The sequence below is a fragment of the Penicillium longicatenatum genome, assembly GCF_028827895.1.
Source record: "Penicillium longicatenatum strain IBT 33135 chromosome Unknown contig_11_segment0_segment0, whole genome shotgun sequence".
NCBI classification, from domain to species: Eukaryota; Fungi; Ascomycota; class Eurotiomycetes; order Eurotiales; family Aspergillaceae; genus Penicillium; species Penicillium longicatenatum.
Genome location: NW_026643117.1, coordinates 197,032 through 219,838, shown reverse-complemented (window position 1 = coordinate 219,838; position 22,807 = coordinate 197,032). Strand labels below are relative to the sequence as shown.

The 22,807-nt window shown below is 50.0% G+C and overlaps 10 protein-coding genes across 10 annotated transcripts; 6 read left to right on the top strand and 4 right to left on the bottom strand.

Moving 5' to 3' along the window:
- Positions 1-146: 146 nt before the first annotated feature.
- N7484_000094 (uncharacterized protein) lies at positions 147-2,258 on the bottom strand (the record flags this gene model as incomplete). The annotated part of the gene is made up of 6 exons (XM_057110515.1): positions 147-823; positions 885-1,045; positions 1,095-1,463; positions 1,510-1,732; positions 1,784-1,915; positions 1,964-2,258. The coding sequence occupies 6 exons, from the start codon at positions 2,256-2,258 to the stop codon at positions 147-149; spliced, it is 1,857 nt and encodes a 618-aa protein (XP_056977741.1).
- An 848-nt stretch (positions 2,259-3,106) lies between these two features.
- On the bottom strand, positions 3,107-3,843 carry N7484_000093 (flavin reductase family protein; the record flags this gene model as incomplete). Its single annotated transcript, XM_057110514.1, has 2 exons — positions 3,107-3,739; positions 3,790-3,843. The coding sequence occupies 2 exons, from the start codon at positions 3,841-3,843 to the stop codon at positions 3,107-3,109; spliced, it is 687 nt and encodes a 228-aa protein (XP_056977740.1).
- A 524-nt stretch (positions 3,844-4,367) lies between these two features.
- N7484_000092 (UbiD family decarboxylase) lies at positions 4,368-5,921 on the top strand (the record flags this gene model as incomplete). The annotated part of the gene is made up of 2 exons (XM_057110513.1): positions 4,368-5,333; positions 5,385-5,921. The coding sequence occupies 2 exons, from the start codon at positions 4,368-4,370 to the stop codon at positions 5,919-5,921; spliced, it is 1,503 nt and encodes a 500-aa protein (XP_056977739.1).
- Positions 5,922-6,335: 414 nt separating this feature from the next.
- N7484_000091 (Zn(II)2Cys6 transcription factor) lies at positions 6,336-8,420 on the top strand (the record flags this gene model as incomplete). The annotated part of the gene is made up of 5 exons (XM_057110512.1): positions 6,336-6,832; positions 6,879-7,135; positions 7,182-7,383; positions 7,466-8,331; positions 8,380-8,420. The coding sequence occupies 5 exons, from the start codon at positions 6,336-6,338 to the stop codon at positions 8,418-8,420; spliced, it is 1,863 nt and encodes a 620-aa protein (XP_056977738.1).
- Positions 8,421-8,855: 435 nt separating this feature from the next.
- On the top strand, positions 8,856-9,578 carry N7484_000090 (UbiX family flavin prenyltransferase; the record flags this gene model as incomplete). Its single annotated transcript, XM_057110511.1, has 1 exon — positions 8,856-9,578. One exon carries the CDS (start codon positions 8,856-8,858, stop codon positions 9,576-9,578), a length of 723 nt encoding a protein of 240 aa, XP_056977737.1.
- Positions 9,579-10,273: 695 nt separating this feature from the next.
- On the top strand, positions 10,274-11,959 carry N7484_000089 (putative extracellular lipase; the record flags this gene model as incomplete). Its single annotated transcript, XM_057110510.1, has 1 exon — positions 10,274-11,959. The coding sequence occupies one exon, from the start codon at positions 10,274-10,276 to the stop codon at positions 11,957-11,959; it is 1,686 nt and encodes a 561-aa protein (XP_056977736.1).
- Positions 11,960-12,058: 99 nt separating this feature from the next.
- N7484_000088 (putative alpha-amylase) lies at positions 12,059-14,372 on the bottom strand (the record flags this gene model as incomplete). The annotated part of the gene is made up of 9 exons (XM_057110509.1): positions 12,059-12,793; positions 12,840-13,080; positions 13,132-13,278; positions 13,324-13,486; positions 13,538-13,766; positions 13,814-13,922; positions 13,968-14,083; positions 14,133-14,171; positions 14,217-14,372. The coding sequence occupies 9 exons, from the start codon at positions 14,370-14,372 to the stop codon at positions 12,059-12,061; spliced, it is 1,935 nt and encodes a 644-aa protein (XP_056977735.1).
- Positions 14,373-15,473: 1,101 nt separating this feature from the next.
- N7484_000087 (putative glucan 1,4-alpha-glucosidase) lies at positions 15,474-17,623 on the top strand (the record flags this gene model as incomplete). The annotated part of the gene is made up of 4 exons (XM_057110508.1): positions 15,474-16,049; positions 16,107-16,203; positions 16,253-16,890; positions 16,943-17,623. 4 exons carry the CDS (start codon positions 15,474-15,476, stop codon positions 17,621-17,623), a joined length of 1,992 nt encoding a protein of 663 aa, XP_056977734.1.
- Positions 17,624-17,874: 251 nt separating this feature from the next.
- Positions 17,875-19,850, bottom strand: N7484_000086 (uncharacterized protein; the record flags this gene model as incomplete). Its single annotated transcript, XM_057110507.1, has 7 exons — positions 17,875-18,099; positions 18,153-18,993; positions 19,047-19,167; positions 19,214-19,311; positions 19,372-19,454; positions 19,504-19,640; positions 19,694-19,850. The coding sequence occupies 7 exons, from the start codon at positions 19,848-19,850 to the stop codon at positions 17,875-17,877; spliced, it is 1,662 nt and encodes a 553-aa protein (XP_056977733.1).
- A 1,780-nt stretch (positions 19,851-21,630) lies between these two features.
- Positions 21,631-22,775, top strand: N7484_000085 (NAD(P)-dependent alcohol dehydrogenase; the record flags this gene model as incomplete). Its single annotated transcript, XM_057110506.1, has 2 exons — positions 21,631-21,807; positions 21,870-22,775. 2 exons carry the CDS (start codon positions 21,631-21,633, stop codon positions 22,773-22,775), a joined length of 1,083 nt encoding a protein of 360 aa, XP_056977732.1.
- Positions 22,776-22,807: the final 32 nt, after the last annotated feature.

Sequence of the window (22,807 nt, the reverse complement as noted above, 5' to 3'; positions counted from 1 at the left end):
ATTCCATAGTAGCCATAAATGTAGCAGTTTCAAGCCTCATAAAGCTTACTATCCGTGTATCAATTGAACGTTCAAGTTTGCAGCCTCATCGGAATAAATGCCCAATCCCGTCCTCCGAATTATCAGTCACATACTGATCCATGATCCTAATTCGCTTCCTCCTCGTTCTTCTCCTTGCCCGAAAAGTGACTTTCGGGCAGCATGTTCAGTGCATCCTCCTCACTATCGGTTTGCCGATTGGTGAACCAGAACCCCACTCCTCCCACAAAGGCCAGAATTGCGGTGATACCATAGTTCCATTCCAACAGCGGGTCATCGGACAGTGCCACCAGAGCCTGACCCAAAGCCGAGGAGAAGGCGTTCATAAACAGTGACACTGCCGCCACGAGCGACCTCATATTGTGCGGGGCTTTGGTGAAGGCATACTCAAGAGATGTAACCGAGGCAAAGATCTCGGAGATACCGCCCAAAATGTAGGGCACGGCTTGCACCCAAACTGAGATATTGGTATGCTTCCCTTCCACCTCCAAGCAGTGATTGGCATCTTTGCCACATGGCCCATCCTGATAGATGTAATGTTGAGTCACCGTCGCTGAGATCATCGCGCAGCCTGCGACGAAAAAGCCAGCCGTGATGCGTTTCAACGGCGTGAAATGGATTCCCATGCGACGAAGGCCGGGATAGACAAGCCGGTCCATGATAGGGATAAAGATGATCAGGGTAATGGGGTTCAGGTTGTTGATGATATCATTTGGTACCCCACCCAAGGACATTGTGGCCGCTTGAGAGGTGAGATTGTTCATCGCTTGGTTATATGCCAGCCCTGAAGAGAAAAAGGATATGGTCAGCAAGCCGAGAGGTCAACCTGGAAAAAGGCCACTCACAGTATAGTGGATACCAAAGAAATACCGCGCAAGCTTTGAATCCACGCCGAACCTCATCTACCCAGGCATCGTCAAAGGTCATCCATTGAGGCTTTTCTGAGCCTAATTTACTGGGCTTGACGCGATCCCAGAAACCATTGGGGGTAGTCCTTTTTTGAAACCTTGGTCGTGTCAGTCAAGCTTGGCTACAGTTCAAGGGGCCGTACTGACAATTTTATTGGATTGAATGACCATCGGCCTTTCATGGCAAGGCACCATAGACGGAATGCGCGAGAGTAGACCGAGCCCGTGGGCGGAGCCAGATAGTAGTACTTTCGGCAAAAAAACATCACTGTTGGACAGAGACAAAACATCACCGTTGGGAGCAAAAACGAAAGCCAGAAGCCAACATAGCGCTCAGCATAGACCATGCCTATTTGACCAAGCAGTGAGCCAATGTTGATCATCATGTAGAAGTAGAGAAAAATTCGAGAGATTGTGGCGGCGGGGTCGATAATGATACGTTCTCCAGTAGGCAAGACTTGGATGTAGGGCCTGTCTTCGCGGTACTGCTCTGCAATGAGTGGAGATATGTTGCATCTGTGGAAATTAATAGGGAACATCATGCTTCATGAAGATTTCTTACTTGAACCCGCCAGTTCCTACCCCCATGATCACCAGACCTATAGAGAAACAAGCGATAGCACCTCCGGGACTTGCAATCACACGAGGGATGGCAGAAATGACCAAAATTGTATGTCCAACCAGGGCCACTGCGAGAGAGGCAAAGATGGTGCGGTATCGACCCCAGTATTGATCTGCGACATAAGCACCTGCCAAGGGCATGACATAAGACCAGAATTGATTGACTTTGACCATTAGCCAGCTTGTTGGGGAATTTGATTGAATGTTTTACTCACAAAGTGTCAGTGCGGTCGATGCACGTTGTCCCATGCCCAAGGCACCGGGAACATGTTTATTGAAGTCTGTGCCAGCCACCAGCGCACCGGTCGTGGAGTGGGCGGGAAGAGGTCGCTGGATGAAGTTCACAACTGTTGATGTTAGTATCTGCAATCAACATACAAATCCCGAGCTCTTACAAACTGCCGTGGTTCCATAATACGAGAATCGCTCGCAGAGTTCCACAAAGGCGACTGTGTAGGTGATCCATGAGATCTTTCCTGGGACGCGGCGAAGGCTGCGTAGATCCTCCTCATCGGGGTACTCCTTTTGCAACGAGCCAGTTGTGAAGGCTGCTGTGTTTTGGATGACGGACGCTGGCTTGATACTCGCTTCGTCAGCTGCAACTTCAGCAGGATGTTTCTCACTCAGTTCATGCGACAATGCCCTGGACTTGGCAATCTCGACCACTTCAATTTGGTCGGAGGTGTTCATCTTGGGCGATGGAAGCAAAAATGAGTATCAATAGAAAAGACAAGAAGGGGTAGTGTCAAGGAGGAAGAGAAAGAGGAGAAGACAAAGTGAGAAATAGGAAGATGCCGCAAGTTTCTATTCGGGAAAGAGCGCAACTTCCCTTCTCTCATTTTTACTTTCACTCTTCAACGCCACAATGTTCGTTGCTACCACCAGAGACTATGATCTGAGATATCAAGTCGGACAATTATCTTAGCATATGTGAATCTCAGATAAGTGTATCCGGATGGCACTTTGACAAAACCTTCTTGGTTCCAACTACGCGACATGCACCTGACATCTCAGCATATCATGTCCAGGGATCTCAGCCAATTTCTAGCCTAGTTCATATCATATCCATCAGAGTGACCCATGATGGTCTTCTCCTTGGTGCTTACTGCACCGTTGCTCGGTAGGTTGCACTGCACCCATGATTATTGGATTTCGAACCCACAGTCTGTGAGTGTATCAAAGTGGCACCGAAACAGAATATTACAGGAAGTTACCTAATTATCGACACGATACCTCTCATCGACGTGGACCACGATCATCTACATTTCGTGGTCAGGCATGGCACTGGAGCCGATGTGATACAAGCGGGGCAGTTTTTGAGCGCCTGAACCTCGTACAGGGCTGTTCTACAATGGGTCCTTTGATTTGATCTCTCTCGGAGAATTCCAAAGCTCTGTTTGGTAGAGCTTGTGTTGGAGGCTGATCTGTCAAGACTCTTCTCATTGGTCTAAACTTGCCATGGCACGATCTCCATCCGGGGTGTAAATGCGGGCGAACCAGATACAGTCGCAACTGACCGGCAAGGTATTCCATCGTATTTACTGCTCATTTCGTGCTTTGGCCTCTCGATTGCTCTTGGCGTTGCCTTCTAGCCCGTACAGCACGTCCTCCGACATACCTGGGATCACCATGTCGAACGTCTCCTGGACGACGGTATACTGGTAATATCCACACCGGGCGAGTGGCTTGGTCTTTCGAACGTCCAGAATCCCATCGGTCAGAACTTCGTCTTTGATGTGTACAGCCAACACCCGACCGATCACGATGTCGACGGTCCCCATGGGAGGATTACCTGGCAATCGCACTGTGGAGTGATATTCACATTCAAACTTCACTGGAGACTCCTGAACCATGGGAATATCCATCAAGGTGGCTGGCTCTTTGGTGACCTTGGCTCGCTCAAACTCATCCACTCCGTACGGAACCTGTTCCGCTGAAATGTTGACTGCATCGCGCAGATCCGAGGTTGCCAGGTTCCAGACAAAATGCCCAGTTTCTTCGGCATTCACCACCGTGTCTTTTCGCGTACCATCCACCTTTTGGTTGGAAGAGAACATCACATAAGGGGGGTCAAATGTCAGATTGTTGAATTGTGAATACGGCGCCAAATTCGACTGCCCGTCCTTGTTCTTAGTGGAGATCCATCCGATCGGACGAGGCACAACGCATGCCTATAACAATTATCAGCACTGATAACGGAATGTTTGGTCAATCTGTTCACCTTGAATGGATCATGGGGAAGGTTGTGGTCGGTCACTCCTGGTTGGTAGAACATGGTGTATGCTTGATGTGCTCGAGTGAATGTTCTACATGAAGAGGGATCCTACCCCTCTATTTATGTCTCGCCGCTCCCGGCATTATCGGCCGACGTGATCGGCAGACCTCATTTAGGTGCACACTGCGTAGTGATACCGCCATGGTCGGCAATTTTTCCGTCGTCACTTGACATAGGCGCGTTCCGAGACCCAAGGAGTGCAGATCAATGCTGCATCAAGCTCGCATCGAGGTGGATGACTCTAGAATGTCGGGTATTCGGGTCTCGGATGTCGGGTCACGGCCGACCCTGCGAGACCCGAAGCTGCGGCATACCGAGAAAGTTGAAATTGACTTGTGCAACAAAACTTTGCATTTGGAGTAGTAAAAGTGGTCTGATCCGATTTTGCCGGATTGAAACATCTTGGGACATATAAGTACCAGCCTTCGTTTGCCTGGTTTTCCAATTAGACTGTCACCATACATCCGCACTTTACATACTTCTACCGTTCTACGTCTCTCAAGAACCACACACAGCTTCTCAAAATGGTTGCCAACGAGCCTCATCTATGCTTCCGCTCCTTTGTTGAGGCTCTCAAGGCTGATAACGACTTGGTGGAGATCAACGATCCCGTTGATCCCTATCTTGAAGCCGCCGCGATCACTCGCCTTGTCTGCGAAACCGACGATAAGGCCCCTCTTTTCAACAATGTAGTCGGCGCACAGAACGGCCTGTTTCGCATCCTTGGTGCTCCAGGCTCCCTCCGAAAATCCCCCAAGGATCGCTATGGCCGACTTGCCCGTCACCTGGCTCTGCCCCCTACGGCATCGATGAAGGATATTCTCGACAAGATGCTATCCGCCAGCGAGATGCCTCCAATTGCACCTCAAATCGTCCCCACTGGTCCCTGCAAGGAGAACGTTTTGGAAGAGAGCCAAATTGACTTGACCAAACTCCCCGCCCCTCAAATTCACCAGGCTGATGGAGGCAAATATATTCAAACCTACGGAATGCATATCGTTCAATCCCCTGATGGATCGTGGACCAATTGGTCCATTGCCCGTGCTATGGTCTCTGATGAGAAACACCTGACTGGCCTGGTCATCGAACCGCAGCACCTCTGGCAAATCCACCAGATGTGGAAAAAGGAAGGCCGGGATGTGCCTTGGGCTCTGGCCTTCGGTGTTCCCCCTGCGGCCATCATGGCATCCAGCATGCCCATCCCAGATGGTGTCACGGAAGCCAGCTATGTCGGTGCCATGACCGGATCCGCCTTAGAACTAGTCAAGTGCGATACCAATAACCTTTACGTGCCTGCTACTTCCGAAATTGTTTTTGAGGGCACCTTGTCAATCACTGACAAAGGGCCGGAGGGGCCGTTCGGAGAAATGCATGGATACGTTTTCCCTGGTGATACTCACTTATGGCCGAAATACAAGGTGAATCGCATTACCTACCGTAATGAGCCAATTCTACCCATGTCATCCTGTGGTAGGCTGACGGATGAGACTGTAAGTTGAATGTCTCACTCGTATTCACGACTATAACTGACCAATATCTAGCATACCATGATTGGTGCCTTGGCTGCTGCAGAGATCCGCAAAATTTGCCAGAAGAGCGGCCTTCCTATTACGGATTCATTCTCGCCATTTGAGTCACAGGTCACCTGGGTTGCTCTTAAGGTGGATACTGCTCGCCTTCGGGAGATGAAGACCAATTCCAAGGAGTTTTCCAAGAAGGTCGGAGATGTGGTATTTAACCACAAGGCCGGGTACACCATCCATCGCCTGGTTCTTGTCGGCGACGACATTGATGTCTCCAACGGCAAAGATGTCATGTGGGCCTTCTCGACCCGCTGCCGCCCCAATTGTGATGAGACCTTCTTCGAGGATGTGCGTGGTTTCCCCCTCATCCCGTACATGGGCCACGGCAATGGATCGCCCACCATGGGTGGCAAGGTGGTCTCGGATGCCCTCATGCCATCTGAATATACGACTGGTCAAGATTGGGTCGCTGCAGACTTCAAAAACTCGTACCCTGAGGAGCTTCAGAAGAAGGTTTTGGAAAACTGGACCAAAATGGGATTCCGAGAGGAGTAATTTGTCAAATGGATTCCCGATATTGCGTTGTATATTTTTTTCTGCCTTGCATGGGACATACAAAATTTCGTTAAATTTGTTTTTCGAATAAAAGACGTGCCGTAATTCCAGAAATTTCTCAATATCTTTCTACCGACCCAAAGCTTCTTTTCTATCCGTTTCCCATTTTAGGTTGTATAGAGCGTTGTGGAGAAACGATGATGATTGGTCCAGATTATCACATGACCGATATACCGAGCCGACATCACACATTGAGATCACTACTGCTTTCCCATAGTCACTCCTACTTTGATAAAATAGCTGGTAATATTGTTATCAAACGAGCAATTGGCTTTATCCGTCTTGACGAGGATCGCGTCTGAAGTGTCTGAGGATCGCCAAATCACGGGATTCCTCCTCGGAAGCCTCGGCAGGATGAGCGTTCGGCGCGATGAGGCAGACCGGGTTCTCCGATTGAAGAGTCGGGAGAGAGAAGCCCATGCGTGTTACCCCTGTCGGAAACGCAAGGTCAAATGCGATGGTAACCAGCCCTGTCGGACCTGCCAAAAGCGAAAACATCCGCAAATCTGCGAGTTTGACATTCCGGTGCATTCGAGACGCAGATCGACATCTCACCATATCACTCGCTCAGCTTCGCCGACAGCACCTCACGCAGTGATCGAGAACGTTGCCGAACCTCCACTTCAGAACAATGATAGTTCTAAAAATTATGTCTACTCGGGGGATAACTCTGTGGTCTCGATCTTGCGCTCACGAGCATCGGATGCTAATGATTCCATGGCACGTGAAGTGGGCTCTGTTTTGGGTCTCCAAAACACATTTAACAGCTATCCATTTATGGACTCGAAAACCCCTTTAGAAAAGTGGGAATCTTTGCTACAAGTTGTACCACAGCGAACGGAAATCTTGAAGTACGCGGCACCCTCATAGTCTCGGATATCCACTAAGCAACAATAGATTTTTTCATTATTACCGCGTGACCGCATACCCATACAATCCAATTCTGGCTGATATGGATCGTTTTGAGGCTGACCTGTGCACATACCTCAATGCTCATGCCTTGGGAGAATTCAAGAACCCAGAGAAGATCACGGATCGATGGGCAACGGACAAATCCATTGGCCACATTAGCCTCTTACTGGCCACCCTAGCAGCTGGGGCTCACTATTCCGATGTGGAACACCCCCAAAGATTGGAACTTGCTACGGAATTTGGTACGACTGAATGACCCGACAAACGGCTATTGCTTACAACATGAAGCCCGCAGATCATTTCACGCTCTTCGTCTTGCAAACTTCCTCTTTCGACCATCCTTGGATGCGATTCAAGCGCTTCTAATAATAGGAAACACAATGCAGAACATGGGCCAGTCAGACGCTGCATGGGCGTTGCTCGGCACGACAGTTCGATTGGCTCAGACCATGGGACTTCATACTGAGAGAAGCACCATCCACTGGCCTGAGTATGTACGAACAAAAGCTAGAAAATTATGGTAGGTGAAACACGGTCTAGACTTATTGTCACACACTAACGCCAAATAATAGGTCGACTGTCGTTTGGCAAGACAGTCTTCTCTGTCTCTGCTATGATCGCCCACCCATTGTTTCCGTGACAGGGTGGTCAATTGACCACGCACATTTTGAACAAAACGACTTGTCATATCCAGACACAATGCACCTTATATGCCGTCTAGGCCTAGACATAATGCGACCGGAAAATCTTGGAGTTACGGAAGTCGATAGAGCTATTGAAGGGCTCCAAAGGCTGGACGGTGTGGGCCAGCGGAGTCAGAATTACTTGCGAAATCGGGAAAATTGTATCACCATTCGTCAGAATCTTGAGCACCTGGCACTCAGGATGCATACGTCGTTTTGTGTATCTGTGATTTGCCGACCGGCTATGAAACAATCCCAGCCCCAGCCACTCCACCCACAAGCTGACTTACTTCGAACACGCGCAAGAGCTGGCTTGATTGATGCATCCAAGGCGTTCCTTGACTTCCAGGCTCTCAGCGTTGTTCCCTTGCGGAGCTGGTCGATGGTACATACAGTCTTAAGTTCTACTTTGCTTCTTTGCATCTGGGAAGAGACGCGCCATGACCCTGAGTGCCGCAGTCTGCAGCAACAGGTGATCGATGTCTTTTCGTCATCGGATTCAAGGACCGCAGAGGGAACTCCGTCTGAGAGCGACGGCCAGTGGTTATCTGCTCGACACATCCGAGCCCTGGTTACCCTGCGAAGTGCTTTGGACCGAGAAGGTGACAGGAGTACAAATCAACCTGAGAACTTGGAGATGGGGCTTGAGGCTGCCCCAGGCCTCAATCTCAACAATCAGGCTGGCTACATGCCAGTGGAAATGATGGACCCGTTCGGTATTTCACCGGTAACATACTTAGACTCAATTATGAATGGTAAGTCCTTCCATACCACTTGTGATCACTGCTAATTTCTTTCTACAGTCCCCCTGTTCGACTTTACACAAGAGAATGGATTCCTGTGACATCCTCATGCTCGGCAGAGGTGCAACTATTGCAACCCGGATGACCGGCAATTACGAACTGCATAGTCGGATGGATGAAAAATTCAACGCACTACTAGTTGAATGAGACTTTTTTGGTCCCAGCAAAGTTATTCAACAGTCCCCACAACAATAGCGGAAACAAGCTGCCGGGTTCGTATGTTCTCGGATCTCGGTGTCGGGGCCTCGGAGGCTCGGAGGGCCCATTCGGGCCGAAAATGCAGCACCACTGAGTCGGACCGCGACAGAATTTGTAGAAGCCGAACTTGCCGTCTCAGAGAAGACTTGCCACTGTTTTTTATTTTATTTAACTAGCGGCTGATAGCTGGTCCAGAAGCTCTTGCATTCCTCCATCCCCACAGTATACAGTCAAAGCGATTGAGAACGAACATCCCACCTTCACCTTATCAACCTTCAATGTTTTCACTACTATCTGGTACCAATACTCCTCAGTCTTCTCGTGCTTCTCCCAGTGGAAGCCCGCCCGATTCCGCGATGGTTTCGGACAAAGCAGAACAACAGGCAGCTGCACCCGCGCTCGCACCTACACATCAACCCACACAACGCCGCCGCCGAATCGTGGTAGCGATGACCGGAGCGACAGGAGCAATCCTAGGACTCAAGGTTCTCATCGCACTCCGTCGTCTAAACATCGAGACGCACCTAGTCATGAGCAAATGGGCCGAAGCAACCATCAAATACGAAACCGACTACCACCCAGCCAACGTCAAAGCCCTCGCCGACCACACTCACTCAATCAACGACATGGCCGCACCGATTTCAAGTGGCTCCTTCAAAGCAGACGGCATGATCGTCGTGCCATGCAGCATGAAAACGCTCGCAGCGATTCACAGCGGGTTCTGCGATGACCTGATCTCCCGCACTGCCGATGTCATGCTCAAAGAGCGTCGTCGCCTTGTGCTAGTCGCTCGGGAGACCCCACTGAGTGATATCCATTTGCGCAATATGCTAGAAATTACTCGGAGTGGGGCGATTATCTTCCCCCCTGTGCCGGCGTACTACATCCGAGCTGCCTCGGTGGATGATCTGGTGTATCAGAGCGTTGGGCGCATGCTAGACTTATTCGATTTGGACACGGGGGATTTCTCACGATGGGAGGGGTGGCAGACGGAGAAATGAGTCAATCTAACAGGCGTTCTTGGGTATTGGGAATCGGGATTAATATGTTTTCATCACATGAAGCGAAATGTACATTCAAGAAAAGTCAATATAGATCACGTATTTTTATACATTTCATCTCCCACTTATCCATCTTTCCTTTTCGAGCTCCTGGATCACGGAGATATCACCAGGAACAGAACCATCTGCATGCCATGGTTTGTAAGTCACCGACTCCACCCGATGCTCCGATCTGCAGCTCCACAAGGGACGCCCCACTTCCCCCGGAAACTCCTGCATTCCTGCGCCACACAATTCCTTGGGAAAGCCCCTCATTGCATGTCTTTCTTGGAACCGCTCGCGTCTGACACGAGGGTACTGAAAGTATATCTTAGTCGCCCAATCAAAATTTCAACGCCCCTCCAGAGAACGAGGCCCGAGACCCTGCATAAACTTAACGGCTAGAATCGCATGACCACTTTCCCGGTGAATATTCCGCATTCAGTCGATACCAAGGGAATACCCCGCGTCAGGAGAGAATTGAGTTATGATATTTATGATCAACCGAGGAAATGGAGGAGCACATGTTGACCTGGGGAAGAGGGATGCTCCCTCGATGCGGAACAAGGGCACAGGTCGAGACGATATAAAAGCCCTCGGTCGTTGCGGGCATTTGAGGATGATAAGCTGCAAATATAGGTCATCGAGCGACGACCATGCTCTTTCACCTGATCTTTCTGGTTGTGCCGGTCCTGGCTGCTCCGACTCTGGAGAAGAGGGCTAGTGCACCTACAGTCAGTATCTCATACCCCCAAGCTACCATCATCGGATCAACTTCAAGCAATGTCGATTCCTTCAAAGGGATTCCATTTGCTCTTGCGCCGACAGGTGCTCGTCGACTCAAGCCCCCGCAGGCAATCGCAACTGCACTAGGAACAGTGAAAGCAACGGGGACCGCCATGTCCTGTCCCCAGTTCTACTTCTCCACGAGTAGCAGCGATTTCCTTTTTTCTCTTCTGGGGGAGATTGCGGATATCCCGCTGTTACAAACAGTCACCAATGCTGGTGAAGACTGCCTAAATCTCAATGTTCAACGTCCTTCAGGGACTAAAGCCGGTGCAGGTCTCCCGGTCTTGGTGTGGATCTTTGGTGGTGGGTTCGAACTTGGCTCCACGTCTATGTATGATGGGGCGTCTATTGTTGCTTCTTCAGTGAGACTGGGTATGCCGGTCGTCTTTGTGGCGATGAACTATCGTGTGGGTGGATTTGGATTCATGCCCGGATCGGAGATTCTCAAGGATGGGTCAGCGAACTTGGGTCTTCTAGATCAGCGCCTGGCTCTGGAATGGATTGCGGACAACATTGCACAGTTTGGCGGTGATCCATCGAAGGTGACTATATGGGGAGAATCGGCTGGTGCCATCTCGGTCTTTGATCAGATGGCTCTTTATGACGGTGACATCACTTATAAAGGCTCTCCATTATTTCGAGGCGCTATCATGGACTCTGGAAGTGTGGTACCGGCGGATCCAGTTGATGGGGCGAAGGGCCAGGCGGTTTACGATGCTGTAGTGAAAGACGCAGGCTGCAGCGAAGCAACCGATACACTCGAGTGCCTCCGGGGTCTGGATTATACGACTTTCCTTAATGCTGCCAACTCCGTCCCCGGAATCTTGTCTTATAATTCTGTTGCTTTATCATATCTCCCGCGGCCTGACGGGACAATTCTAACTGATTCCCCTGAGGTCCTCGTTGCAGACGGCAAGTATGCCTCTGTGCCGTTCATTATTGGTGATCAAGAAGATGAGGGAACTATATTCGCATCATTCCAATCCAACATCACCACGACGACACAGATCGTCGACTACCTGCAAAATCTGTTCTTCGCTGATGCTTCACGAACGCAACTTGAGGATTTAGTGGCAACTTATACTGACGTGACCACGGATGGCTCTCCATTCCGAACCGGGACTGCCAATAACTGGTATCCCCAGTACAAGCGCCTGGCAGCCATTCTGGGTGATTTGACCTTCACCTTAACCCGTCGAGTCTTCCTCACGGTTGCCAACCAAGTCAAGCCCGATGTTCCTTCCTGGTCATATCTATCCTCATATGACTACGGGACACTTCTCCTCGGAACATTCCATGGCTCGGACATTTTGCAGGTCTTCTATGGGATCTTGCCGAATTGGGCATCGAAAGCCACGCATGCCTACTACTTTTCTTTTGTTTACGACTTGGATCCTAATTCCAAGGCTACGAGCTACATGGATTGGCCACAATGGAGTACGAATCAAAGCTTGATGAACTTCTTCAGTGATCATGGCGCACTCCTGGCTGACAATTTCAGAGAGGATACCTATGACTTTCTCAAGGCAAATGTCGGGTCGTTTCATATATAGGCTGGACGGATGAAGGACAGCTTTACATATGGATCTAGGGAGGTCATGAATAATGCATATATTGAACATAAATTTCCCTACTATCTGATTGACCATGTACTATCTCCAAGTCGCCGTGACCGTCGCAGTTGTACCTGCACAGCCCGTTGGAACTGTGTACGACCGGTTCGGGTTACTTTCCCATCCGATGGATGACGATCCATCCGTCTTCTCGATGAACTTATACTGGAAAGCTGTTCCCACTGGCAGAGTGACAACGACATACCAGACCGGATCGGAAGTTGTGTAATCAGCAGATGACAAAGCGATAGCATCATCCGTGTCCCAGTCTCCTAGTGCGCTGATGGAGCCCGAGATGTAAATATTCTCACCATACGTCGTGGTCACCACTTCTTCAAAGCGTACTGGCAAAGCAGTAGCTTGAGAACAAGTGCTGGTGGATGTCTTGGAAGTTGTAGTGGTACTAGTGGTCGACTTAGATGTTGTAGCTGTACTCGTGGTTGTCGTGGAGGCTTTGGTCGTAGTTGTAGTTCCGGTGGAAGTAGAGGCGGACGTTCCACACAGCCCACTGCCAGATACAGAAGAGGACAGCATGAAGACACGGGGTAGACCTGAGGCCATTGGAACAGCAATATTTCCACTGGAGTCAACTGTCACAGAAGTACAAGTGTACATCTCCATGAGCACGGTGCCCGAGGAATATCCACTTCCACTAAGGGAAAGAGTGTACGAGCTCCCACTCGCACCGTAGTTTGAGAGAACGGTGATGACGGGTGAGCTATTGGATCCCTTTTTCATGGCCAGAGTATGGCTATCTTGGTAGAACGGATCATTCTGGGACTGATTAGCTGTCATTCGGGCAGGGATCGTTAGTACATACCAGCGTAGTGATATAAGACGAATCCGCAGATATAGCGAGAGTGCGGATCTTGTTTGTCGCAGCAATGTATTCATACAGCTCTGCGGTAGTAGAGTATCCAGATAGCCAGGTGGCTTCACGGTTGTAGGGATCGCTGCCTCCGTCGTAGTGTTGTTCCTGTCCTGCGTAGATAATTGGAATGCCGTCTGACAGGAAGACGAACGAGATCACATTCTTAGCCTGTGAGTAATCATCAGTGTAGCTAAAATGTGTCAGCATGATGAAGACATTTGATAATTGTTAGTTCACATACGAGGCAAATCGAGGGTTATCATGGTTTTCAATGAAATTCCCAAGTAGAGTAGGATCAGCGCAATCCGAAGCAACTGAATTGATCATGTTGTATAAATCACTTATGCTGCCACTCGAAGACTCGAATGCGTAGAGAAGTTGGTAATAGCTATCTCGATTAGCGTTGTCCACACAATTTTCCAGGTCGACTCACATTGGATAATTCAGCACGCCATCCAAGTAGTTCTGATACGGACAAGTGTAGGCTGGGTCTCCATCAAAGACCTCACCGACACAGTAGACGCCTGCAGCATCATTGTAGTCGGGCCAAAATGATTCTTGAACATGTTTCACGGTGTCAATTCGCAACCCATCAACTGATTTATGTTAGTGGTGAAACATCGAACACATGAGTAGAGGTTGCATACTGGAGTAATTTGAGACCAAGTCCGCGACCCAGTCATACCAGATAGTCTGTACTGATGTCAGATCTGTGTTGAGATCTGGCAAGGAGACCGTAGTATCTCCCAGCCAGCAGTCTTCGACATTGCTCTGATTATCATAGTCGCTGATGAGGCAGTAGGAATGGAAGTAGGATGACGAATCGAATGGATCAAAGACACTATAGTCTACAGATGTGCCGGCTCCATTGTAGCCCTGATGATGGGTTAGATAATGGTGGGGAATATGTTGGATGTGCTTACCATGTGGTTTGCCACGACGTCCACCATCAGATACATCCCTCGATCATGCAAAGCGGTCGACAGTGCCAAAAGATCAGCGGCAGTGCCATAATTCGTGTTGATATCGTATCTACAGATATCAGTTTCTGTTGGTTATGAGGTTCTGCGTTCTTACATTTTCTGCTGCCAGTAACCGTGGTATGCCTCTCCATCTCCGGTATCTCCAGAAAGCTGCTCGGTCACTGGTGTGATCCAAATAGCCGTGAAGCCCATGCCTTGGATATAATCCAGCTGAATCCCCTATCAGTCTCGGTATAAGGAGTATCGGAAAGAAGCTTACTTGATTGATGATGCCTTGCCAGCTGCCTCCACAATAAATCTAAGCGGATTAGCCATGGAGATAACATAGGTTGAAAATTCCTACCCGGTCTGAAACATCGCATGCTGCCGTGGTCGAACTGTCCGTCCGACCAAATCGATCAGTCAACAAGAAATAGATGGACTGGCTTCGCCATTCCGCAGGTGTTAGGCCTACGGCCACATTTGCGAACAGCGCCGTGATCCACGCGAGTTGCTTCATGAGAGCGATTGAGTGAGGCCAATCTAACGTCGGAAATTAATTTAGAACTCAACTCCAGGCAGCAGCTCGGCATCTGCAGGTCGGTTTATACCGTTCTTCCCCACACAGGATCAGGCAATCTCCGGCATTCATCAGACACCTACTACTCACGGAGGCCTGTCGGGCGAAGGAACCAATGGTTCCTCAGCATCCGTCGCGTGCTACCTGTTCTGTGAACCGCCTTGGAAGCGGCAGTATGGCTTAAAGTCTGAAACTTTTTCAGCCCCGTTGCCCAAGCCAACTTGAGGTTAGATTCCTGCCCAAACAGGAAGCGATCGCGGTCGGCAATTAAGTTTCCTGTGAGGGACAACACTAGTGCCGGACATAAGTCTTCACAGGGCTCGGCTGCGGGGATTCTTCACGGCTCCACATTCTTCAGCGGCCAATGTGGAATGGCGCTGGACGTCATTTCCCCTTCACATGTCGATCGCATCAGTCGCCAAAACGCCTCTGTCGGAGCCGAAGATGACGGAGTCAGGGACGGAGTTGACGGAGGGTGATGATTGGAGGGCATGGCGCCAAGTCCTGCGGGGTTCGGGACTTCTTGTCGACAGGGGACGGAGAATCCCCGGGGAGTGGACGCAGTGGCACAGAGTGTAGCCAATTTGAATTTCCCGGGCCATGCGGGCTAGGCTTAGCTGCCACAGGAGTTGGTCCGAATGGGATCACGATTCATCAGGATCACCGGGATCGTCAGGTTCTAGAATTGTTCGAAAGAAAGGTTCAGCAAGTAAGTGGGGAAATGCTCATCGCTTCTGAACGGAGTAACGATGTACTGTAGATGCACTGTGGATGTACTTCTTGTACTTCGTGGGTATGATCATATGATTTCACATAATACTCCAATGCAAAGCGAAATGACTAATGATGTCGCAAATCAAGTGTCCAGGAAAGAGGAGAGATGATCTCCGCTTTGCTGCATATCTCCACCCGGTCAGTCCGAGTCACCCCTGCAATATGATTTCAACTTAACCGAGCCCATCCAACGACATGGAAAAAGATATAAAAATCCCAGAGCCCCTCTGGGTCAGAGAGAGGCCAGCACCTTCCAAACTCCGACTCATGGCTTCTCGTATCTTGACTGCGCTATGCGCGCTGGCTCTGGGCCACACGGCCATGGCCATCCCTCAATGGATGAACTTAGCGCCACGAGCAACCACTAGTGTGGCGAGCTGGTTGGCCACGGAGACGGCTGTGGCTAGAACAGGCATTCTCGATAATATTGGATCTGCAGGTGCCTATGCTGGGAGTGCAGACTCCGGCATCGTCATTGCTAGTCCTAGCACGGATAGTCCTGACTGTGAGTTCAAGACGGCAGAGATGGGGAAGACCAAGTCACTGACTGAAGCAGATTACTATACTTGGACTCGTGACTCGGCTTTGACCTTGAAATGCCTGGTTGATCTATTCAAGAATGGCGATACGGACCTCCTTGACGTGATCGAGGAGTACATTGATTCTCAGGCGTACATCCAGACGGTTTCCAACCCGTCTGGCTCTCTCTCTGCCGGCACTGGACTTGGTGAGCCCAAGTTCAATGTTGATGAGACTGCCTACACGGGATCTTGGGGACGTCCCCAGCGTGATGGCCCTGCTCTTCGTGCTACTGCGCTGATTGGCTTTGGCCAGTGGTTGGTGGTAAGTCGTGATACCCTGCACTGTTGGTAATTCTACTCATTATTAATGACGCGGTAGAGCAATGGATACACCACGACCGCTACCAATATTGTGTGGCCGATTGTTCGCAATGATCTGTCTTACGTGGCCCAATATTGGAATCAGACCGGATATGGTAAGACCATCATGTTCTATGGCAAAATTGTGTTCTAATAAACATCTAGACCTGTGGGAGGAGGTTTCTGGGTCCTCTTTCTTCACCATCGCTGTTCAGCACCGTGCTCTGGTGGAAGGCAGCAAGTTCGCCAGCTCAATTGGCTCGTCTTGCTCGTACTGTGACTCTCAAGCCCCTCAGATTCTCTGCTTCCTCCAGTCCTTCTGGACCGGATCATATACCTTGGCGAATTTTGGCAGTAGTCGCACGGGCAAGGATGCCAATACCCTTTTGGGCAGCATCCACACGTTCGATCCTGAGGCAGCCTGTGATGACAGCACTTTCCAACCATGTTCTTCGCGTGCATTAGCAAACCACAAGGTTGTGACGGACTCTTTCCGGTCCATCTATACCATCAACTCTGGTATCAGTGCTGGTGTTGCGGTAGCGGTCGGTCGTTACCCCGAGGATTCGTACTACAATGGAAACCCCTGGTTCCTGTGCACCCTCGCAGCGGCAGAGCTCTTATACGACGCTTTGTACCAGTGGAATCGCATCGGTTCCTTGACAATCAACAGTGTGTCTTTGGCCTTCTTCACCGATCTGTATAGCTCAGCCGCAACTGGAACCTATTCTTCGTCCAGCGCCACATACTCATCGATTGTGAGTGCCGTGAAGACCTACGCAGATGGATACGTTAGCATTGTGGTAAGTGGTGGTTATTTCTTGTATGATGCTACAGACAACTGACACCATGTAGGAGAAATATGCTTCAAGCAACGGATCGATGTCGGAACAGTTTGACAGATCCAGTGGTGCGCAGCTTTCAGCTCGCGATCTGACTTGGTCGTATGCAGCCCTACTGACCGCAAACATGCGCCGCAACTCTGTTGTCCCCGCAGGATGGGGCGAGACCTCTGCTAGTAGTGTTCCAGCCACCTGCAGCTCGACTTCGGCCATTGGTACCTTTAGCTCTGCCACCAACACCGCGTGGCCCACCACCTTGACCAGTGTATCTGGGACAGCGACTACAACGGCCACCACCACTGGCACCGGGACCACGACCGTGACTACAACCAAATCCACATCTACCACGAAGACGACCACTACCTCATGCACCACGCCTACTGCAGTCGCGGTGACTTTTGATTTGATTGCGACCACTACTTACGGGGAAAACATTAAGATTGCTGGCTCCATCGATGCACTCGGCTCTTGGGACACCGATGATGCCGTTGCTCTTAGTGCCAGTGATTATACGAGTAGCAATCATCTCTGGTTCGTGACTCAGAGTATCCCGGCTGGAACCGTTTTCGAGTACAAGTACATCCGAGTCGAGAGCGATGGAACGATTGAGTGGGAGAGTGACCCGAACCGTTCTTACACTGTTCCGGCTGCTTGTGCCACCACGGCTGTGACGAAGAGTGATACCTGGCGGTGATCGAGCTTTTCATTTGGGGAATCTAATTTCGGACAGCATTAAGGAATTAGCCTTAGTTGAACGTATACATATGAAATTTTCGTTGCCTCTGTCCCTGTCGTGTTGGTTTACCAAACGCAACACAGCCCCTTAAATTATGTGAGCGTAGACCAGAAAGTATGCCATGATATATGAAATGTATTGACGGTATGATATCTGTTAAAAAATGGACAAAGAAGTAGACAAGTAATGAGTGGAAGTAATGCTGAGCTTTAGAGCCGATGATGCCGAATAAACAATCCCAAGAACGCGGCTAAAAGAGAAGCCGCGAGCGAAAGCACTAGCGACAGGTTAGAGTTTTCACACGCTTTGCGTAAGGAAAGAGACCTACCGTAGGTGTCCTTGAGACCTGAAATGTAACATTCCACAACAATCTCCCTAAGTCGACCACCGAGATGGGCGATATAATTGGTGTCGTCCATGGCACGTTTAATAACCTATCCCAATTAGTCAAGATCAACAAAAATAAACAAAATGATAGGTTTCATACCCTCTCCGACCCAGGACCATGCAGATTTAGACGAAGTTGGCGTTGGAATTCCGTTCCCAACACTGAATTCGACGCCGTTACACCCGCCGTCATGGCAAAACTGAGCAACATCATATATCCGGCAGTCGCCATAGCCACCTCATCCGGAGGCAATGTTGAAGTCAATGCCACGAAGGCAGCGGCAGCGGCAATTCCGGTACCTATGCCACCGGGGACGATGTAAAGTGATTCCCAAGGACCGGTATGTCCATCCCAACGCAGATAGAGGAGGACGTAGGTGATGGATGCGATCAACCCTGCGAGCACCAGGAGAATACGATATGACCCGGTCTTCCGAATGAACCATCCAGCAAACAGACCACCCAGGGTATTCCCGACCACTGCAGGGACGAGGTGAGCGCCCGCCGCGGTGGTGGATGCTTTTTGGGTGACTTGGAAGTACAATGGGACGGAGAATAGCATGCCGAGCTGGGCAGTGATCTGGAGGGTACTGAGGAGATAGCTAACGGCCACATTGGGTCTGCGCAAGATACGCAAGTTGAAGATGGGTTCTGTGGCTACATAGGCCTCGACCAGGACGAAGGCTACCAGTAGCAGGAGTCCACTGCCACCAATGACATATGTCAGCCATGAGGTCCACGGGAAGGCCTTTCCTCCTTGATCGAGGAGACCGATCAGGGCGACAATCCCCGCTGCGAGAATTCCTGTTCCTAAAAAGTCGACTTGGCTCAGTTTCGATTTTCCGCTCTCCAGCGCGTCGTCGGTATCTTGTGCCACTTGAAGCTTTAGAATCACCAGGAACGCTGCAAGGGCCACGAAGGGGGCTTGCAGGAGGAATAGCCTATCAAAAGTTGCATTAGAGATTAATTTCCCAATCATGGCTGGAAGTCATACCATCGCCAGCCAATCGTATCGCTCAGCCAGCCTCCCACCGGGCCCCCGATACTTCGGCCGAGGGTCATGGAAATATTAACATAGGCTCTCCATGTCGCGATTTCCCGTTTCGGAACAATGTCTGGTCATATTAGCGATGTTGCTTGCACCCGAACGATCATTCCTACCAGTGATAATAACCGAGCTAATGGTCATTGTCCCCGCACCACCCATGCCACTAATGGCACGTCCCAGGATGACGATCCACATCTGGGAACCAACACCACTACCATTCATTAACAACCAATTTCTTCTTTTTCAAGGCTCCGACTACTGCGTCACATACCTTATAATACATCCCAAGGCGAATAAAAAGTACGAGATCAAGAGGAGTGGTTTGCGACCGTAGATATCACTAAGTTTCCCGTACTGCATATGCGATCAGCGCCCGCTCTTCTCCTTTCACTTCCTCACTCACCATGGGTTGTGCGGCGCAAAGGCCTAAGGTATATCCCGTTGATAACCAGCTTGCATCGCGTAGTCGATCGAATTCCGAGGAAATGCGGCCCGATGCCGCGAAGACCAGTGTTGCGTCGGCATTGGAGATGAATTCACCTACAAATGTTAGGATGGATCGCGTAGGGGGGTTGAGACTTTGTTTTTCGCACCCAATAGCAGTACCGCAATGATCGTGCCGACGCCGACTAATGGTTGAACTTTGGAATTGGGGGTTTCTGATGGAAGTAAGGGGCTTTCTTCGTCGTGAATGGTTTGTTCGTTCCCCGACGCTGTTGGGTCGGCCGTGCCATAGTTCCGGTTAACCATGGTATTGTATTTCGTTTCCAATGCGACCTGAATGAAATGGAATCGGAAAGTTTTGGAACTTCACCGGCGAACTTTGGTTGGGAACGGGAAACGAAGCCACACCTTGGAAAGGGATGAAATGCTCCTGCGATCCACGTCGGGACTCGTGGGTTATGAGCGTCGACCGGGGCAATCTGACGAGCCATTGCGTTATATGCTAACAGTGTTAGCCGTTGAGAGCTGGCTTGAAGCTCGCCAAATCTCGTATTTACACCAATAATATGGCTTGTAGATGTGTTCTCATCGTGGTTGCGAAGCACGCCATATACACGGATCCACTTTATAGATATGGATAAAGAAGGGTAAATGCCCATGAAACTATCCATCGATCTAGGTGATCCTGAGATGTTCAGGGTAAGTATTTCAACGAGAATCTTGATTGACCTTGAAAGTTGCATGTGCAAAATTGAAACTATCAGAGACTATCCCAGACTTCGTTCGTGCTGAGGTTTTCAAAGTTGCTTGGATCTATGAAGCCATGAGAGCCACCGATGGCATCATCGTGGAGGTCTCCACCTCCAGATTTATGGAGTATATGCATACACATATCGATTCGATCGAATCTCGGTTAAAGGCCTAGGGACCGATGATGCCCTTTCGATGTTTGTTCTTTACCCTATTTGAATTAAACCTGCGAGTATTTGAAATATTGAGTAGAGTTCTATTCTATGGAGCACCTTGTGTCCATTATACATTCATCGATGAAATATATTTTAACATCCTAAGCCTGGTAGAGTTGCCCAATTAAGTATTGATTCCAAGCTTGGAAGTCGATTTTGTTGAGACGCCATGACCACTGCTTGACCCCCGGGGTCCTCTGAGTCCAGATCTATAAAGACCTGGAAGTCGAACACTAATTGCGTTCGAGCGGCACAACCGACACAGACCACAAAGACCAAACATGTCAAACATGACTGATCACCGGATCACGTGCCTCCATGGTGCGGTGTTAAGTCGGAGAAAAGCACATCGCCGTGTCAGCATGTTATAAAGTGGGTCCTGCTGATAAATTCTTCAAGCCCTGCACAACTAAAGACTTCGATGTGGATAACATTCGATCGAGAAATAAGCTTTCCTCATCAATGATCCAGGAGGCAATGCCATGGTGTCATCAAGTCATTAAGGGAATTTCTCAACGCCGACCATGGGCGGGAATCGTCGGGAGAAGGCAGATTTCCATGATTTTTATGCCGAGTTATGTTCGCTGAAACATGGCTTGCCACACGGAAAAGAAAACCTGAAAAAGATCCCGGAGATGCCGATCCGTGGGCCGAGTCGAACGATCCAGAAACCTTGCAGAACAACCTTAAATCCGATCAGGAACCGTCATCAAGGGGAATGATGACAGGGCTTCATAATCAATGAAACTTGAACGCAGTCCAGCGGTTCAATTGTCGAATTTGTCATCTGTCATCAAGGAGCCGTTGTGTGTGTGGAAATCAATGAAAACAATGGTGGTTTCCGAGAACGGACATAAAATTTGTCTTAAGGCCGTGATGACATGCCCATCAATGGTTCAAGTGGGCCCTGTCTCTGACCATGCAATCCACAGTAGAACCACAGCAGAACCACAGCAGAACCAAAACGGGAACCGTCAGAGATAGACAAATTTTTGAAAGGCTGACTCGGAGGATGACGTTGAATGGTGGAGACTGGTATATAAAGGACAAGGACTGTCCAGAGCTCTGAAGATCAGTTTCGACCATCTTTCTGATTCTATTCACATATCACCATCATCACCATGGGTTCTACCGATTACAAGTTTGAAGGCTGGATGGCCCTGGATAAGGAGGCTGCTAAGGGCAAAATGGTCTGGCAGGAGTTTGAGCCTAAGCCGTGGGAGGAGACGGATATCGATATGCGTGTCACCCACTGTGGTATCTGTGGATCGGATATGCACACTCTGCGCAGTGGATGGGTATGTGAACCGCCGGAAGAAATAAAGAGAGGTGGTGAAAGATCGAAATTAACAGTGATTAGGGACCTACTACCTACCCCTGCTGCGTCGGACACGAAATCGTTGGTATCGCTGTTCGAGTCGGCTCTAAGGCCGAGGGCAACATCAAGGTCGGTGACCGCGTCGGTGTCGGCGCCCAGAGCGGATCCTGCTTGAACAAGGACGGTGACTGTGAGGCCTGTGCCTCAGGTATGGAGCAGCACTGCAACCGCATGGTGGGCACATACAACGGCACCTACGCCAACGGCGGCAAGTCCTTCGGTGGATATTCGCTGTACAACCGAAGCCCCTCCCACTTTGTTGTTAAGATCCCCGACGCCCTCTCCTCGGCCGACGCTGCCCCCATGCTTTGCGGAGGTATCACCACATACTCCCCCCTGCGACAGAACGGCTGTGGACCCGGCAAGAAGGTTGGAATTATTGGTGTGGGTGGTTTGGGCCACTTTGGTATTTTGTTCGCCAAGGCTCTGGGAGCCGACCGCGTTGTCGCTATCTCTCGCAAGGGCAACAAGAGGGAGGATGCCTTGAAGCTTGGAGCTGACGCTTACATTGCCACCGATGAGGATGAGGACTGGGCCAAGAACAACGCACAGTCCCTGGACCTCATCATCTCCACAGTGTCTTCCTCCAAGATGCCCATCCTTGGTTACACCCAGATGCTGCGGACTCGTGGAACCTTTATCCAGCTCGGTGCTCCCGAGGATGGAGGACTTGAGATCCCTGCCTTTGCCCTGATTATCAAGGGTATCAAGCTCGGTGGTTCGCTGATTGGTAGCCCCGATGATATCCGGGAGATGCTGGAGCTTGCCGCCGCTAAGAACATCAAGCCATGGATCGAGGAGCGGCCAATGAAGGAGGCCAACCAGGCCATTCAGGACATGGACGCTGGAAAGGCCCGATTCCGTTATGTGTTGGTGAATGAGCAATAGATGTTACTGGAACCGGCATTGAAGAAAAAAAG